General features: G+C 40.8%; 1 protein-coding gene across 1 annotated transcript in view; it reads right to left on the reverse strand.

The window, feature by feature from the left end:
* Window positions 1-17,862, reverse strand: part of ehbp1l1a (EH domain binding protein 1-like 1a) — a 99,078-nt gene that overhangs the window by 47,346 nt on the left and 33,870 nt on the right. Inside the window, exons 8-12 of the mRNA XM_072375857.1 lie at window positions 14,035-14,154; window positions 13,753-13,896; window positions 7,642-7,824; window positions 7,378-7,437; window positions 7,196-7,301 (exon numbers count right to left, since the gene is read on the reverse strand). Of these exons, the coding sequence (XP_072231958.1) occupies window positions 7,196-7,301; window positions 7,378-7,437; window positions 7,642-7,824; window positions 13,753-13,896; window positions 14,035-14,154 (613 nt within the window). The remainder of the gene's footprint in view (window positions 1-7,195; window positions 7,302-7,377; window positions 7,438-7,641; window positions 7,825-13,752; window positions 13,897-14,034; window positions 14,155-17,862) is intronic.

Raw genomic sequence — 17,862 nt, forward strand, 5'->3', positions numbered from 1 at the left:
CTGTGTTGTTTTTGAATGTGCTTTATAAATAGATCAGATTGGATTTTATCTGGAACTTTAGGTACTTTCAAATGTTCCAGTCCACAGACATATACAAAGCAGTATGAACATGTAAACACTGTAAACTAAACAAATATCAATATTTATCAATGAATAATTTTAAACCTCAAATTCACAAAGTGATCATTTTCTTACTTGGAAAGCTTCCTCTGCATACAAATTGTTAATGTGCTGGCAGGCTTGATGAACACAGACCAGGTTACATTTGAGCACTGATTAGTTTGTGTGTGTATGTGGAGTTTAGAAGCTCCTCACTCTCTCAGTTCCCCACCAATCCACAAATGCATACGGCATTAGACACTGGAGTAAAACTGGGTTAACTTGTATTTCTCACTTTGTTTTTTTTCAAGGTGGGAAAGACATTTGTCTGAGTAGACAAACATCATTGCCCTTTGATTACAACACTATAGCCCTACATTTGCTTTTATTAGTTTAAAAAATCTAAATACAGATGTAAGTGCAATTGTTGATATATATACACAAATACAAAGTTGTTGGGTTTGTTCTTCTGCTCTAAGGTTGAGGTTTACAATCTGTAAAAATCTGTCAAATATTAATATATGGTTTGTTTACAATACAAATTTTTAAACCTATTTAATGAATGATCAAATTATTTGGTAATTTGTTATTGGATTACAAACTACATTTACAAGTATCCCTGGTAACACACAGAAAGTACACATTTGTATGTACTACATGTTTGTGACCTTTGTGAGACTAATTTCTCTCCTTAGTATTGGAGCAAAAAAAAAGTATCTGTGACTGTAACATTTGCTGTTAATTGGTAAGTGATAAATGGACTGTACTTATATAGTGTGTTTCTAGTCTAGATGACCACTGAAAGAAGAGAATCTCTTCAATCAGGCTCACATGTCCTCCATTGAAGAGGCGGAGTCTGGGGACTTGGGGGAAGACCAATCCATCACCTTGGCGGAAGTTGCTGAGGTTGTGAAAAAGCTTGACGCCGGCAAAGAACCAGGGGTGGAAAATGTTCGCTATGAAATGCTAAAGGAGATGGTGGGGCTGTCTTCGTTGACATGCCTCTTCAATGTTGCATGAACGCCTGTGGAGTAGCAGGTTTATGGTTCCCATTTTTAGGAAATGGTAAATGGACTGTATTTGTATAGCGCTTTTCTAGTCTAGCTGACCAGTCAAAGCGCTTCTAACACTACATGCCACATTCACCTATTCACACACACTCATACAGCATGTCTTAAGTCTATACATCTATACATAACTACATGCTTTCTAACCATTCATACACACATTCATAGACCGATGGATACGTCAGTAGGCAACGTGGGGTTCAGTGTCTTGCCCAAGGACGCTTTGACATGTAGCCGGAGTCAAACCATCAACCTGCCGATTGATGGGCGATTGCTCTTCCTCCTGAGCTACAGCCACCCCATAAGCAGATTGGAGAGTCTGTTCCAACTAAAAAAAAAGGGATTGACACTACCAGCCCAGGAAAGTTTACTCCAGGGTGTTGGAGAGGAGGCTCTGACTGATTGTCGAACCTCAGATTCAGGAGGAGTAGTGTGGTTTTCGCCCAGGTCAAGGAACAATGGACCAGATCTTTACCCTTGCAGAGTTACTGAGGGGATCACGGAAGTTTGACCATCCAGTCTACATGTGTTTAGTGGACTTGGAAAAGGCTTACAACCGTGTTCCCCAAGGGATTCTGTGGGGGTGCTGAGGGAGTATGGGGTACCGGAGACACTTTAATGAGCTAAGTCCGCATTCTTGGCACTAAGTCGAACTCATACACAGTGTGTGTTGAACTCTGCCAGGGTTGCCCCTTGTAATCAATCCTGTCTGTGATGTTCATAGATAGGATATCAAGGCACAGCTGTGGAGAGGAGGGTGTGGGAACCACAGGGTTGCCTCTCTGCTTTTTGCAGATGATGTGGTTCTGTTGCTGCTTCAGGCCAAACCTTCAACATGCACTGGAGTGGTTCGTAGCTGAGTGTGAAGTGGCTAAGATAATGGTCAGCTTTTCCAAATCTGAGGCTATGGTTCTCAACCAGAAAAAAAGTAGAATATTCTCTCCAGGCTGGACATGAGTCCTTGCCTCAGGCGGGTATCTTGTTCATGAGTGATGGTAGGTTGGAGCGAGAGATGGACAGATGGATTGGTGCTTCATCAGCTGAAATGAGGGTGCTGCTCTAGTGCGTTGTGGAAGAAAGGGAGCTGAGCCGGAGGGGGAAGCTTTCAATTTACTGGTCAATCTTCGATAAGTGGATGACAATGGATGAACGGATGTACAACTAAAAAGTTACATCTTTTAGAATTCTACATAGCAAACTCTCTATATTTACTTTAGTAGTCAGTTTATTTTACCACACATTCTTTTTTGTTTGGGAAATATTGATCTATATTGACCATATCAGTCAAGAAACAACATACTAGCATCTTCTAAATGTGCGATAACCACAGACTTTTTCCAGGTAATAACAGTGACTTTATTTTCATGGATGACTCTAATTATTCAGTCATGTCTCTAAATAGCAATCCCGAAACTCTCCTTTGAGCAAAAAAAAAAAAATCTCACCATAGTTGGGCCATGTATTAATATTACATTGTGAGTGGTGAGACCTTCTTGCATTAATAGGCTGTATCTGAAACTTAACTGTATTTCCCAGCTGTTAGGTCTACCTTTGATCACTTTTTTACCCGTTTTCTTTAATGAGGTGAGGAACATTGTCAAGCACATGAAACCCTCAACATATCCCAATGATGCTGTCCCCTCTCAAATCAGAAAATATGCCTTTGATACCATCAGCCCAAGCATTCAGGTCATTGTTAAGTCTTGTGTTGCCTCTGGTATTGTCCCTGCATGTGTTGTCCAGCCGCTGCTTAAAAAAAACATACCGTATTTTGCAGAGTATAAGTCACACTTTTTTCCATAGCTTGGCTGGTCCTGCAACTTATAGTCCGGTGCGACTTCTATATCGAAATATATATAATTTTACATGTAGTTTTTTAAATGTAAAATTCATACTGACTGTCATGAACCAAGGAGTAAACATTGCTATCGACAGCCACAGGAGGACACTCTAGGCTTGTGACAACTATATGCTAACAAGGGTGGTCGGTGGCTTAGTGGGTTAAGCAGACGTCCCATATACAGAGGCTAGTCCTCGATGCAGTTGGCCCCTGTTCGAGTCAGTGCAGTTACGTCTTCACACCCTACTACTTGCCAAGGAGATGAAAATAAATGACTTTGCGGACTTCCAAGCCAAGGTCGACAGTTTCCGTGAGTTCATTGAAAAACAGGTAACTGAACACAACGCATCACCTTATCAATATGGATGACGTCTATTATTGGTATTGGATTATGTGAAATAAATTTCTGAATAAGAGCGACTTATAGTCCTGATCGACTTATATGTTTTTTTCCTCTTCATGACGCATTTTTTTACTTCTGCTACTTATACTCCGGAACGAATTTTAGTCTGGAAATTATGGTAGCCTCGATGTAAAGTGTCAAAGAAACTACTGTCTAAATTCCATTAAGATTTAGGGACAATTCCGGAAACATTTTAGTTTGTAAAACATATGCAGCTACTCACTAATAGTGTTTAATCATCTTTGTGCACCATCTCAAATAGATAAGACATTCGCACTTTGGCATAGAAGCAGCCTGGTTTACTTTCAAGATCACTTTACCGATGATAGCTTTACGCATTTGAACTTCTGTGTAAAGATCATCATTTACCAAATTCTCATTATTTCAGCTACCTCCAGGTTTGGAAGATTACCTCTAAATAATTCCCAGGGTATCCATCTCTACCATATAAAGACTTATTATATTCAGTCCTTAGTGTAAATCCATATAATAAAGGAGCAATATTAAAAATATATGTATTAATCTTGTATAACTGCTCTCATACATGGGATAAAACCAGAGCAGTATGGGAAGGAGAAATCGGAGTAACTATATCAGAAGACACCTGGAAAGTTGCAATACAGTGTATACACACATCCTCTCTTTGTATCAGGCATGGGCTGATTCAATTTAAGGTTGTCCATAGGTTGCATTATTCCAATGATAGGCTATCTAAAATATATTCCAACACCAGACTGTCCCAGATGTCAATATTCTCCTGTGTCCTTGGGACACATGTTTTGGTCAAGTCTGTCTTTGATTTTTCACTCACTCTCAGCAATACCTTGAAAAACACTACAACCCAACCCTTTGACAGCTATCTTCGGTATAGTTGGGGATGAGCTGCAGTTGCCCTGCATCCAGAAATGCAATCGCTTATGCATCATTGCATGCACGTCTCTGATATTGCAGAACTGGAAGGGAAAGAACCCTCCCGTCTATGTTCATTGGATTAGAGGTGTAACGCTGGGTTTGGAATTAGGAAAAATTAGGTATACAATATGAGGGTTAGAGAGGATAAATATGACAAAACCTGATCACAGTTCATAAGTCACATTAGGAGCCTGCCTTTTAATGGCTTAATGCTAACTAAGCTGAACCAACAAACAACCCTCTTTAGGAGAATATTGGAGAAAACCAGAGAAGGACACTTCCGACCTTATCTGGGTCAGTGTAAACAATGGTGACAGTTTGCCCTGACTCTGATCCAAGCCAGAGACAGTCGCTGCATGGATCAGCAGAATCTTGAAACTGTATCAAAAGTGCTTTATATCTTTGTGCAAGTTCTTTCAGGTTCTCAGTGAAATCACGAGCTGACTAATCGGCTTATGGAGCCACATTGCCCCCTAGTGGTCGATAGTATTGGATAGTTTAACCCAAAATGAAGCCAACAACGTTTATTTTGACAACGTTTGACATTTATATTAAGTAATGCATGGTGGTGTGGTGGTCCAGGTTCAATCCCCTCCTGGGACCCTTCTCTGTGGAGTTTGCACGTTCTCTCCATGCATGTGTGGGTTTTCTCCAGGTACTCCGGCTTCCTCCCACCATCCAAAAACAAGCACGTTGAGTTAATTGGTGACTCTAAAATTGTGAGTGTGAGTGCGCATGGTTGTTTCTCGTTTGTCTCTGTGTGGCCGTGTGATGGACTGGTGACCTATCCACGGTGTACCCCGCTTCTCGCCCAATGACCACTGGGACAGGCCCCAGCCCCCCCGCGACCCAACCAACAGATTAAGCAGGTATAGATAATGGATGGATGGATGAAGTAATGCAACTGTTAATCTATGTTTCCTGTTGTTTCTTCTTGTATTCCATGTTTAACACAGGAAGATAACATTGTTTGGTTCGTTATTCATACGTTCACAACTTTACATATATCCATCTGACTTTTGAGACTCATAATCATCATGTTACATTGTTTTTGATGTCCTTATATCTTAAGTTTATGCTATGTCTTTAAACTTTATATCTTAAAGGGGAACTCCGGTATTTTTCAACCTAGACCTTATTTCTGACATGAAATACGTTCATCTACTCACCGAGAACAGTTTGGTGAAAGTCGGCGTCCTTCGGAAGATATTTAGATAACTCGCGATCCGTATAACGGAGTGAACAGGGCTTAGAGGATGCAGCCTCTAAATAAGGTTCAAGAAGAACAGAAGATGAAGAACAGAGAGTGTTAAAGATAATGGACGAGAGTCTTGCGGAAAGTCTTTGAAAATGGAATGGAGAAAAGAATTTTGCAGAGTTAAGAAATTAAGTAACCAGAAAGATGGCAGGAGAGGAAGATGAGATGGAAGAAAATCGTCCGAATAAAGACAGAAAGATAAGAAGAATGTAGTAGAAAGATATGTTTTGTGTTTTTGTTCGTCCGTCATTATCCTGTCTCCTGGTTACGGTTGCATGTTTTTAACCTCCGCTGCTGCATGCGTCATCACCTAGTTGGTTCACCAAGAGAGCCAGCGTCTATCTTTTGTGAATTTAAGTTCACTTCATCAAAGTTGATCAGCAACCAAAAACCAACTTGACCCTTGGACAATTTTGTCATTATTTGCGGTGAATTTGCGGAGAGCGACCGGTCCAGGCCACTTTAATTAAAGTCCCCAAAAGTCACCCACAACGAAGGCCACGAGACGCGTAACCGGGAGAGACCCAGTTGGATCCGCTGGCGTTTACCTGTGGTTCGGAGCTGACTTAACAGTAAGATCTGCCCTGTTCTTACATTTCAGACGGTATGAGGTGGGTGTCGAGAGAATTCACTGTTAAAATGATAAATTAATCCAAGCTGTTAGCCTCTAACTTCAAATAGCAACAAACCCAACTATTTGAATAATTCCGGTATCCATCCATCCCCTCCCCTTAGTTCTTTTCAATTCACTAAGTGTTTCTTATATAATCATCCATATTCAAAGCTTAATTTAACATACCAGAATCGTAAGATTCTGTCTTTTTCCTTCGATTGAAGGTGGTGCCCAAAACGAGGTTAAAAGAAGGCTTTTTCAGATAGTGAGAACTTTCGGATAAATCCTTATATCTTATCACATTACGCTACGTGTGCCACTACATTGTGTACATTTGGTTTCCATTTGTATATTTGTTCTGGTTTAGTGGTTGAGTGTTTCATACAGATCCCATCTTGGTGGGGAGAGGAGTGGGATAGGGTTGAGTTTTTAGAAAAAGCTCATCTATTGATGTAAATGCTCTTGACATGGAAAATAAAGTTAAGATGGAAAAAAACAAAACACAAAAACTTTATTCCTTGGTCTTCTCTGCCTCTTAATGTCTTATTGCTATCTTTGTATACCTGTGTCTGTCCCAAGTGCATATTAGCTTTGATGTGTGGTGTTAATGTTTTTCCTTTTCTTTTTTATTTACATTTTATTTTTTCACAGCCCTTTGTACAGCATTTTGGTCAGTGTGTACTGTATATAAATGTTCTTTATAAATGCATTTTACTTATTCACAAGCTTTTTGTGCCATTTCAACCACAAAGATGCTCCTAATAAGAAAATAAATCTCCATCCCCTTAAGTAGCCTAGGTAAGACCTAAGTTGCTAAAAGAAAGCTAATTCCAAAAACACAAAGGTACAATCATGAGATATAAATCGAAAACTGATTGCATCACCGGTAGGAATGTCAGAGTGTAAAGATTAATCATTATGCAAAACACAACTAATATTTAGAAATGTCAGATCTGATTAGATTAAAAGGAAAAGAAGAAGAAAAAGAAAAAGGATTACTCACCTTGTTAACACACTGACCCCCTCAATTCTAAATGTTGCATCCTTTGTCGACTCTGGTGTTCTGGACATCTCTGGCCTTAGACTGACAGGGCCTCTGGGGTCAAACACTGAACAATGTGCAAAAGTCAGGCATAAAATTATAAATATGGGCATGAATGTGTTGAATACTATATTCTTGCTTACTTGTAGGTATTTTACATTGAACATCCTCTTCACTAAGAGTGCTCAGCTGTCTCTTGAATTCTAATAGGGAAGAAAAGCCCAGACAAGGTTTTTACACACTGAATAAAATTATAAAATGATCATTCGCTACCACACTGCCACAGTGCACCCACTGTGTATTATTGTTATCATGTGAAACTATGCACAAAGTTGTTTTGGTTGAAGCAACTTCTTTGATGAAAGCAATTTCAGTTGGAGTTTTGTTTGTTGTTTGGTTTTCTTTACCTGCATCCTGTCTACTAGGGCAGACAATGACAGTTTGGGATGGGTGCGACTGAGGGGAAGCTCCAGTATAAAGAGGGGCAGAATGGGGACTATGAGGACGAGTTGAGGGGTTTTCGTCTGTGAGGGTGACTTGAGTCTCTCTCTGCGGTTTCTGATACTGAACAGTGGGCAGAGATGATGAAGCTGACAGAGAAGAAAAATAAGGAGAAGACAGAGGAAGGAGATGAGGAAATGGAACATTTAATATCAGTGACCTAAAACATTATATCATATGTCAGTGTCTGAAGTAGTAAGTGCTGTGGAGGACTGTAAGAGGTGTATAGAGAAACAGATAATGCAGTGTGTGGAATAACTATAGGCAGACATACTGTATCATATTTAACTGGACAGCTAATGTAGTTGCCTAATTCAGAACTGCCAGACAAGATGTTAAATCGAGCTAGTTTTTGCTCACAGGCTAAATGTTTGTAATTTCTGCTATGCAACTAAACAAGAATGAAAGAAAAATTAAAAATGTTGGTATTGGGCTCTCCATGTTACTGTATCATTTTTAACCACTTTTACCATCATACTGTATCAACTTGTGTTTTAGTAAGGAAATCTTGTAGAAAGACCAAATCTACTAATTGGCCTCAACAAATAGATTTGACCTCATCCTAGGAGGGGACGAGACCAACTACTGAAACGAGATCCACAGGCTGACACTGTGGTGCTCTGCAAACAACCTGACACTGAACACAAGCAAAACAAAAGGACTCATTCTGGACTTTCAGAAGAACAGAACTGACCAACATCTCCCACTTTACATAAATGGCAAATGTGTTGAAGTAGTCAGCACTTTCACATTCCTGGGCATTCAAATAACTGGCACACCCACTTGGACACAACGCATCTCGGCTAAATTAAAAAAAGTGCACCAACGCCTTCACTCCCTCCGTTTGCTTCGACCCTATAAGCTCAGCACCAAGGTCATGGCTGCTTTTTACCACTCTGTGATTGCAAGTATCCTGACATACAGACTCACAGCGTGGTACGCTGCCTGTTCAGTGGCCAACAAGAAGGCCCTGCAGAGGGTCATACGGGCTGCTCAGAAAATCATTGGCAGCCCTCTCCCTTCCCTCGAGGACATAGCAGACTCACGATACCTGTCCAGAGCCTGGAACATTGTAAGACTCTCACCATCCAGGGCATCATCTGTTTGACCTCCTGCCCTCAGGAAGGCGATACAGGACAGTAAAAACAAGGACAAACAGAAACTGTTTAATAGCTTCTTCCCAAAAGCCATCCAAATCTTAAACAGACACCAGTGACAAATGTAATGTACTGCAAAATACAGCCCCTCTATGCAATATACAGTTTACAATATCTCGAAATGAGGTTATTCATTTATTTATATGAAAAGTATGTCTTCGAGTCATGTTTTACTGTTTTCCACTGTTTTTTATTCTTATTGTTTTTATTGTTGTATATAATGTGTGGTGAGCTATTGCAATCTTGTTGTATCCTGTACAATGACAAAAAAGGAAACTGAATTGAATTTAGCTTTTCAGCAGTGTGTACTGTAGTGTGTTTTTTTCCATGCTGCATCATAGAAAATACACTTATTTCTGCTATCTGGTATGAAGTGAATTATGTGAATGACTTGAGAGCATATGCTAAGTAGTGTTGTCAGCAGTATCGCATGGCTGTGATAAACCTAACTTGAAACAAAAATATGAAAGAGCTGTTATAACCTTCCTCCAGTTTGGATGTGAATGTCAACAAAAGTAAAACTAAGACACTGAACTTTAAGCTAATATTCCCTATATAACTATAAATTGAATGTTTTTTGTATTTATCTCTGTACTGCTGTCCCCACAGAAATGTTATATCTCAGCTTGGACCTTACTGTGTGGAGTTTACATGTTCTTCCCTTGCATGAGTGGGCTCTCTGCTTGTCAAAGTCAAATTTATTTGTATAGCACACTTGATTTACAAAACAATTCAAAGTGCTTTACATAAAATAAAAAGCATTAAACATATATAAAATAATATAAATACAAAGAAATAAAATAAGTAAATTTAATCAAAACAAGCAACAGTCTAGATAAGTTAAAAGATACTGTGCAGATTTCATGCATAGAGACATGAGAAAATTAATTTTTTAACCTGGATTTAAAAATGTCTACATTTGGTGACAGTTTAATCTCCTCTAGCAGTTTGTTCCACTTGTTTGCAGCATAACAGCTAAATGCTGCTTCTCCATGTTTAGTCTGGACTCTGGACTGGACCAGCTGACCTGAGTCCTTGGATCTAAGAGCTCTGCTGGGTTTATATTCTCTGAACATATCACAGATGTATTTTGGGCCTAAACCGTTCTGGGATTTATAAACCATCAGTAGGCTTTTAAATTCTATTCTGTGACTGACTGAAAGCCAGTGTAAAGATTTTAAAACTGGTGTGATGTGTTCAGATCTCTTAGTCCTGGTTAAAACTCCAGCAGCAGCGTTCTGGATGAGATGCAGATGTTTAATGCTCTTTTTGGGAAGTCCAGTTAAAATACCATTACAGTAATGGAGTCTACTGGAGATGAATGCATGGATGAGTTTCTCCTGGTCTTTTTGGGAGAGAAAACCTTTAATTCTGCTGACGTTTCTGAGTTGGTAAAAAGCTGCCTTGGTGACAGCTTTGATGTGGCTGCTGAAAGTCAGATCTGAGTCTATCAACACTCCAAGGTTATGAACTTGGTCAGTGATTGTAAGAGCCCGAGTCTCAAGATATTTACCAATGCTGACCCTCTTCTCTTTGCTACCAAACAGAATGATCTCAGTTTTGTCTTCATTTAATTGAAGAAAATTCTCTCTCATTCAGGTGTTTATTTCCTCCAGACACTGACACAGTTTGTCTGCTGGGCTGCAGTCATCTGGTGACAGAGACACATAAAGTTGTGTATGATCTGCATAACTGTGATGCTGATCCAGCATTCTCACTATTGTTTTCCTGTTTCTCTTTATTATTCCATCATCTTAGTTCTTCCGTACATTTTTTGTCTGCTAACTAATCCTTCATACTTTCACCGATTACTACAATTTTGGTATCAAAACGTTCAAATCTTTTAGGAGATTATGGCTTTCACTTTTGGTGTTTCTAACTTTTACACTTTTTAAAATATTAAACATTTTATTCAAATTTTAGGCAAATTTCTTTCTCCTCTTATCAACCCAACTACATACTTTCAGCTAGAGACACCATTCAAAGTTTAAACGGCTCACAAGACATTCAGCTATTATCAATGGGTCAGCTTTTTCAAATATTAAGCCAATTTTGAAAAGTGACTGTTTGAAAAAATTGTGTCACTGTCCAACTATATTATCCAATATGATGGCGTGCTTGTTTGAAGCGGCTCACGGCTCTCCTTTTCAGTACTCTTTTTTGTTGTTTTTGCTTATCTTTTTGCACCATCAGTTTTGCGAACATCCAATTACACCCACCAGAACCTTTTAGACATCGGGAAACAGCACCAGATATCTGTTTCGAGTGACTTTCATTACACGCATAACAGACGACATAGCGAAACCGTCGGGTTCTCTGTGGATTGTTGTCAGGTCTAGAAAGCGGCGCAGATGGAGGAGGGAGAGGAAGTAGAAGCGGGGCAACAGGTCCGGTGTTACGATAAGGCTAAGAAAACAACCACACAAACCACCTCTACCAAGCCTGTATCTCTCCAACATCAGATCTCTTGTGATAAAACGGACAACTTGGAATTACAACTCACTGGAAATCGCTGTGTTCTGATTATCACTGAAACCTGGCTTCACTCGGGGATCCCCGATGCTAGTATGCAGCTAGTAGGTCAAACTCTGCTCCCTTGGGATAGGACTGAGGACTAGTCACCCCCCCCTCTAAGAGCAGAGGAGGGGGTATATGTATTTATGTGCACGAGAACTGGTGTAACAACGGGATAATTATAGATAAACACTGTTCCCCAAAGCTGGAGTACACGTCTATAAGATGCTGGCCATTTTTGCTACCAAGAGAGCTAACAGTAGTAATCATCACCTCTGTGTATATTCCACCTGACGCCAATGAAAACACGGCGCTCTCTCTCCTGCTGAACACCATAAACGAACAGCAGCAGGTCCACCCCGACGGTGTTCACATAATTGCAGGTGACTTTAATAAGGCCAACTTGAAGACTGTACTCCCGAAGTTTTATCAGCATGTAAAGTGTTCTAGTAGAGGAGAGAAGACTCTGGATGATGTGTACTCCAACATTAAACACGCATACAGAGCCATGTCTGTCCCCCACCTCGGCCAGTCAAACCATCTCTCCCTTCTGCTCTCCCCAGCCTACACCCCAGACGCAGTGCCAGGCCCATCACAAAGACTGTTATAACCTGGCCGGTTGATGCACTCTCCAAAATACAGGACTGCTTCAATCAAACAGACTGTACCCAGCATCTCGCCCTCATCTTCACCAGAATATTCAGCCTCTCCCTGGCCCAGGCACTCCTCCCGCCCTGCCTAAAATCAGCCACAGTCATCCCAGTGCTGAAGAAGACTCCCACCACCAGCCTAAATGATTATCGTCCCGTGGCCCTCACTCGAATCATGAAGTGCTTCGAGAGACTGGTTCTTCATATCATCAAGGACTATCTCCCACCCCCCCCCCCCCCCCCCCCCCCCCCCCCCCACCAGTTTGCATACCGCACCAACAGAGGCACTGAGGATGCCATCGCCATAGCTCTCCACTCTGCACTAAGCCACCTGGAGCAGTAACAGAGCTATGTCCAGATGCTCTTTGTGGATTACAGTTCAGCTTTCTATACAATCATTCCGGACATTCTCATCACACTCGGCCTCCCTCCTCTCACGTGTGCCTGGATAAAGGACTTTCTCACCAACCGGCCCCAGACTTGGACCCCATCTCTTCTCCACTAGCACGCTGCGCTCCCCTCAGGGCTGTGTGCTGAGCCCCCTCTTGTGCTGTCTCTACACCTACGACTGCAGTCCGGCCTACAAAAACAACCGAATGGTCAAGTTTGCTGACGACACCACAGTGGTCGGACTCATCTCAAAGGCAGACGAGGCAGCCTACATCGTAGACTTCAGGAAGCACAGCACCGACCTAGCCCTCCTCTACATCAATGCCGAGTGTGTGAAGAGGGTCCACACCTTCCGGTTTCTCCTCATCTCCGCTGACATCTCCTGGACAGACAACATCACAGCGGTCATCGACAAGGCTCAGCAGCGGCTACACTTCGTGAGAGTCCTCAGAAAGCACAATCTGGACTCAGACGTGCTGCTGACCTTCTACCGCTCATCCATCGAGAGCTTGCTGACATACTTTATCACAGTATGGTATGGCAGCTGCATCAAGGCAGACAGGGAGAGGCTTCAGAGAGTAGTGAAGACAGGATCATTGGCTGCCCTCTCCCCTCCCTGATGGACATTTACACCTCCCACTGCCTCAGCAGAGCAAAGACAGCTCCCGCCCTGGCTTTGACCTGTTTGAGCTGTTGCCCTCAGGGAGGCGCTATAGGTGCATCAGAACAAAGACAAACAAACTCAAGAACAGCTTCTTCCCAAAAGCCATAACCACTCTGGACTCACACATGCACTAATTTCTCAGCCTAACCCCCTCAACCCCCAGACTTCTTCTACCCTACTGCACAATATTTAATTATTTAATAACATAAAATACTGTGAATCCATTTACTGTGCAATATCTGTATACCGTGTAATACCTCACACTGCATATTAAAACATATTGCATATACTGCATATTTCTATGCACTAGCAGTTTTGTATTTTTGCACCACTTGTATATGTTGTCATATATTTTTTGCCTGCATGTTTGCACTGAATGAGGAGTTGCTTTTAATCTCATTGTTCTTGTGTATAGTGACAATAAAGGTATTCAATTCAATTAAATATGTCCATGCACCTTTTTTTTAAAGGTTTTTTTTACCCTAATGGCCTTGTGGCACCAGCACCAGGAACCACTGAACTATCTATAATCTGTCTGAACAAATGTGGGCGCTGCAGGAAAAAGAATCAAGCAGGGACTCAACTCTGATCAACAGGAGAGGGTTTTAAGTCTGAGTTTGGTTGCAAGTAGAGCAGCATTACATGTCATCTTGATTCTCTCTTTTTTCCATAGCAGTGCAGGTTGTCCAGGATAATCGGCAGAGGGATGGAGAAACTTAGGAGAGAGGGTAGGCTGTGCTAAGGGGGCCTGAGATTTGGGAGGCCTCCATTCAGTCTGCCAGGAAGCTGGGAAACAAAGGAGCAGGAAAAATGTGGGAGGATAGTGTAAAAAGAAACACCAGTTATGGCATAGCAGTAGAAATGGTTTATGAAAGATCACATGGGATGAAAAACTTGTCCCTGGTCTAAAGTGCATAACTTTACCTCTCGCTGTGGCAGAGGGGAGACTGGTTGGTTTGGTGAGATCAGGGCTAAACCCCTCCACAGATGTGGGGTGAGCTTTGGGCTTTTTGGGATATATAGGAGGGAAGGATCTGAGAAGAGCTGAGGATAAGGAGCAGACAGAGGATAAGGATGTGCTTTTTTTTAGGGAGTTGAACAGATTGAAGTAGAAAAATTAAAACAAATGAAAAGCTGGATGGTTGATAAATATTCAGAAGAAAACATTCCAAAGCTACATACAGATGTGATTACTTGTACATTTTGGAGTGAATGTGTGGGGATTTTAAAATGATCTGTATTGGACAGTGACTTTTATTGCATCTTATCAACATTCAAAGCATATCAAACACTGTCACTAATTTGCAATGTACCCAGATATTCAGAAACAGCTACAACTGTACTACCATACAAAGAAAATGTGAGAATTCACAGGCAAGTTCTAAAGTATTTATCATATATGAATTAAAAGATAGTTTCTTAATTTTGTTTTGTTTTCTCTTTTGTTTTATCCTGTTGAATGCTCTGTCTGCTACAAATCAAATCCCATAATTTCAACACTTACAGATCAATGGATGAAATTAGCAAGAACCCCAAGCAATATTTTTACCCATCAGTTTAACATTAGCAACAGTGGAAATAATGGTTAGGGAGCTATTCCTTAGATATTTTAGTTAACTTTCAGTTAATTGTTTTGTTGATGGGGTTGCATAATGGTGCAGTGTGGTGGTTAGCGAGAGAGTTCCAGGTTCAACTCCCGGCTGGGGCCTTTCTGTGTGGAGTTTGCATGTACTCTCCGTGTATACAGGTACTCCGGCTTCTTCCCACCTTCCAAAAACATACATGTCAGGTTGTTTGTCTCGTTTGTGGTACCTCTTGGCCAATGACTGCTGGGATAGGCTCCAGCCCGCCCGCGACCCGATCAAAGGATTAAGCGGGAAAAAAATAAATAAATAAAATCGATGGATGGATGGATGTTTTGTTGATGCATTCATCCCTTAACCCCCATATGCCTATGCAACATTTGGCAAAACAGTGAAGCCCATATTTGTACAAATGGCACTCAGCACCTTATATGCAAGCTATTGTTATGTGCGTGTGTGAGTGGCAGAGGTGTTCACAAGTCATTTTTTACAAGTCAAGTCTCAAGTCTTTGAGGGGCAAGCTCAAGTCAAGTCTCAAGTCTCTGGTCAAGAGTCCAAGTCAAGTCTCAAGTCAAATTCAAATTCTGGGGGGTTGGTAATGCAAATAAGTATACAAACATTTATTACATATTATTAGACTTAAATACCTATACATAAATTCACAATAACATTTATTCATTGTTCATTCAGAGTATGAATAAATTTTATTATCATAAAAAGAAACACGAATAATATATATGAATTTCATATATATTATTTGTGTTTCTTTTTTATTACAAATCATGAACATCACAGAAACACTGCACTGCAGTTTAACAATGTGATACAAACACGTTCATTATTTTTTTCTCCAAGATGCCTTTTATCTGCTGATTAACACAAGGCACAGCAGGAAATGTGTGGGGATATTCTAATATATATATATATGTAAAATGACCATAGTTGGCTCAACTTTGTGTCAATAGCTGAGCCACTAAGTTAGTGGCATTAACTAACGGAGTCCTGTCTGAGCTTTCAAAATAAAACCTTTGCTATTATGTGCGTCTTCTTCTTATTATTATTAACAAACAAATTTGGGTCTTGTCAATCACAGGAGAAATGACTAAACTTAGAGGGCAGCGGGAGATGGGTTCGAAATATGAGAGAACCAGGGAAAAACGGGAGTGCTGGCAGCTATTTCATTAGCATAAAATCTCCCGGATTTTACTACTCAATTGTTGGCTGGTATGACATAGACTAATGTTCTGACACATCCTAGACCTAGTGAAATGTTAACCCAAAGTCTGTCACATCATATGCCAAAAGCAAATATGCAATCTGCCTGTTCACAGCATAAGCACACACAGTTAGTTGTGGCTAGTTTGATAGCTAAATGCTAATTTTAACATCTTTCACATTAGCCCCGGTTTGCGTGGGTTTTCAGATGCCGGATGAAGTTTTTGAGTAGTTGAACCACAATCTTGGATTTTGTTTTGCCGCACCCTTTCCACACTGCTGTCCGCTTGTTGGCTGTCTGTCTGAAGGCATTGTATCTCCTGGTGAACCTTTTGCACTCGCCATTGTCTGATACTGAAGTAATGCATCAAATGTATGATACTGAAGATGTGCACTTCACACATGGCGCATGCAGTTGACGTGACATTGGCGTTTAAATCTAGCTCAGAGCGAGAGATTATACAATAAGATGAATGACAGACAAATAATGAGATTAATAATAATAATAACATGAAATAAAGGTTGTTTGCGAGTCGAAGTCAAGTCTGAAGTCTTTTGAGGTCGAATCCAAGTCACAGGTAGTACGGATATCTTACCATATATTACAGGGGTGGCCAACCCGCGGCTTAGGAGCGGGGAAGTGGGGGGACAACCTGCACAAGTTTTCCAACGTTTACCCAGCGTTGTGATTCATTCACTTCTGGCTCCAGAAAATAAAAAACTGAAATATTCAATCAAAGACCTTCAACTGTCACGCCACACCATTGAACGCAGAATATCTGACATAAATACGGCAACTGAATCAGAGTTACACTCTGATCTTCAAAAATGTTCATATTTCAGTGTGGCATTGGATGGAGTGCAATAAACTAGATTCAGGAATAAGGGCCAGACCTCGTACTCTTCTTATTTCCATTTCTCAAGTATTTAAACCAGGGCCGGGACTCGATTAAAAAAATCAATCTAATTAATTAGAGTCTTTGTAATTCATGAATCGAAATTAATCACATTTGTAATCGCATACAAATATTTGACCTGAAAACAGTGAGAAGCAATTTTTTTCACATGGATTTTAGTATACCATTGAATAATGACTGAATGCGTAAAGTGTAAGCAACAAAACGTTGTTTTTTTTTCAAGTTGGTACTTAACCAACCGTGCTCTTATCGGCGCTTCCATCCATCTATCCACTTTTTTTTTTTTTATAATTTTTTTGCAAAACCCACTACTACACTACTGACCATCCCATCCGTTTTTAAATGTCCCATCCACGGTGCCAACCAAAGGTAAAGTGCTTTCTTGCTTCTTCAAGCTTTTGGATGCTGTGAAAATGTTTATGGAGGAGAAAAAAAAGGACTATCCTCAGACCTCTATCAGACCCCAAGTGGCTTTTGGTTGATATGCTGTCACATCTGGACAAATTTAACCTGGATCTGCAGGGGAAATTCAAAATGCTGCCTGACCTGGTGCAAAGTGTGTTTGTGTTCAGCAACAAACCGAAGCTCTTCAACACGCATCTTTGAAAGAGAGAATTAGCGCATTTTCCCACTCTGCGCAAATCAAGCAGCACAGACACCGTCGCCACCCTGAAAATGGCAACAGCTGGATACGCAGCGCTGCTTGAAAAACTTCAGGTGAGTTTTACGGCCCGATTCGAGGACCTACATCAGAAAAGGCCACAGATCATGTTCCTCATTGACTGAATTAATGCGGACTGCTTAAAAGCCCCGCTTATCAGTGATGAAGCTGTGACAGAGATGGAGATGATCATCTGAGAATGATAGACTGAAAGCTGTACTGAGGAAAGGGCTCCCTGAGTTTTGGAAAACTGTGCCTATGGAAAAATACCCAAATGTCAAACAGGCTGTACTCAAGCTACTCTCAATGTTCGGGTCAACATACATCTGTGAGTCCTTAACCAACTTAACTTAACCAACCGTGCTCTTATCCATCC

Source organism: Leuresthes tenuis, unplaced genomic scaffold, assembly GCF_036924035.1.
Source record: "Leuresthes tenuis unplaced genomic scaffold, fLeuTen1.0.hap1 SCAF_22, whole genome shotgun sequence".
In the NCBI taxonomy this organism is placed as follows: domain Eukaryota; kingdom Metazoa; phylum Chordata; class Actinopteri; order Atheriniformes; family Atherinopsidae; genus Leuresthes; species Leuresthes tenuis.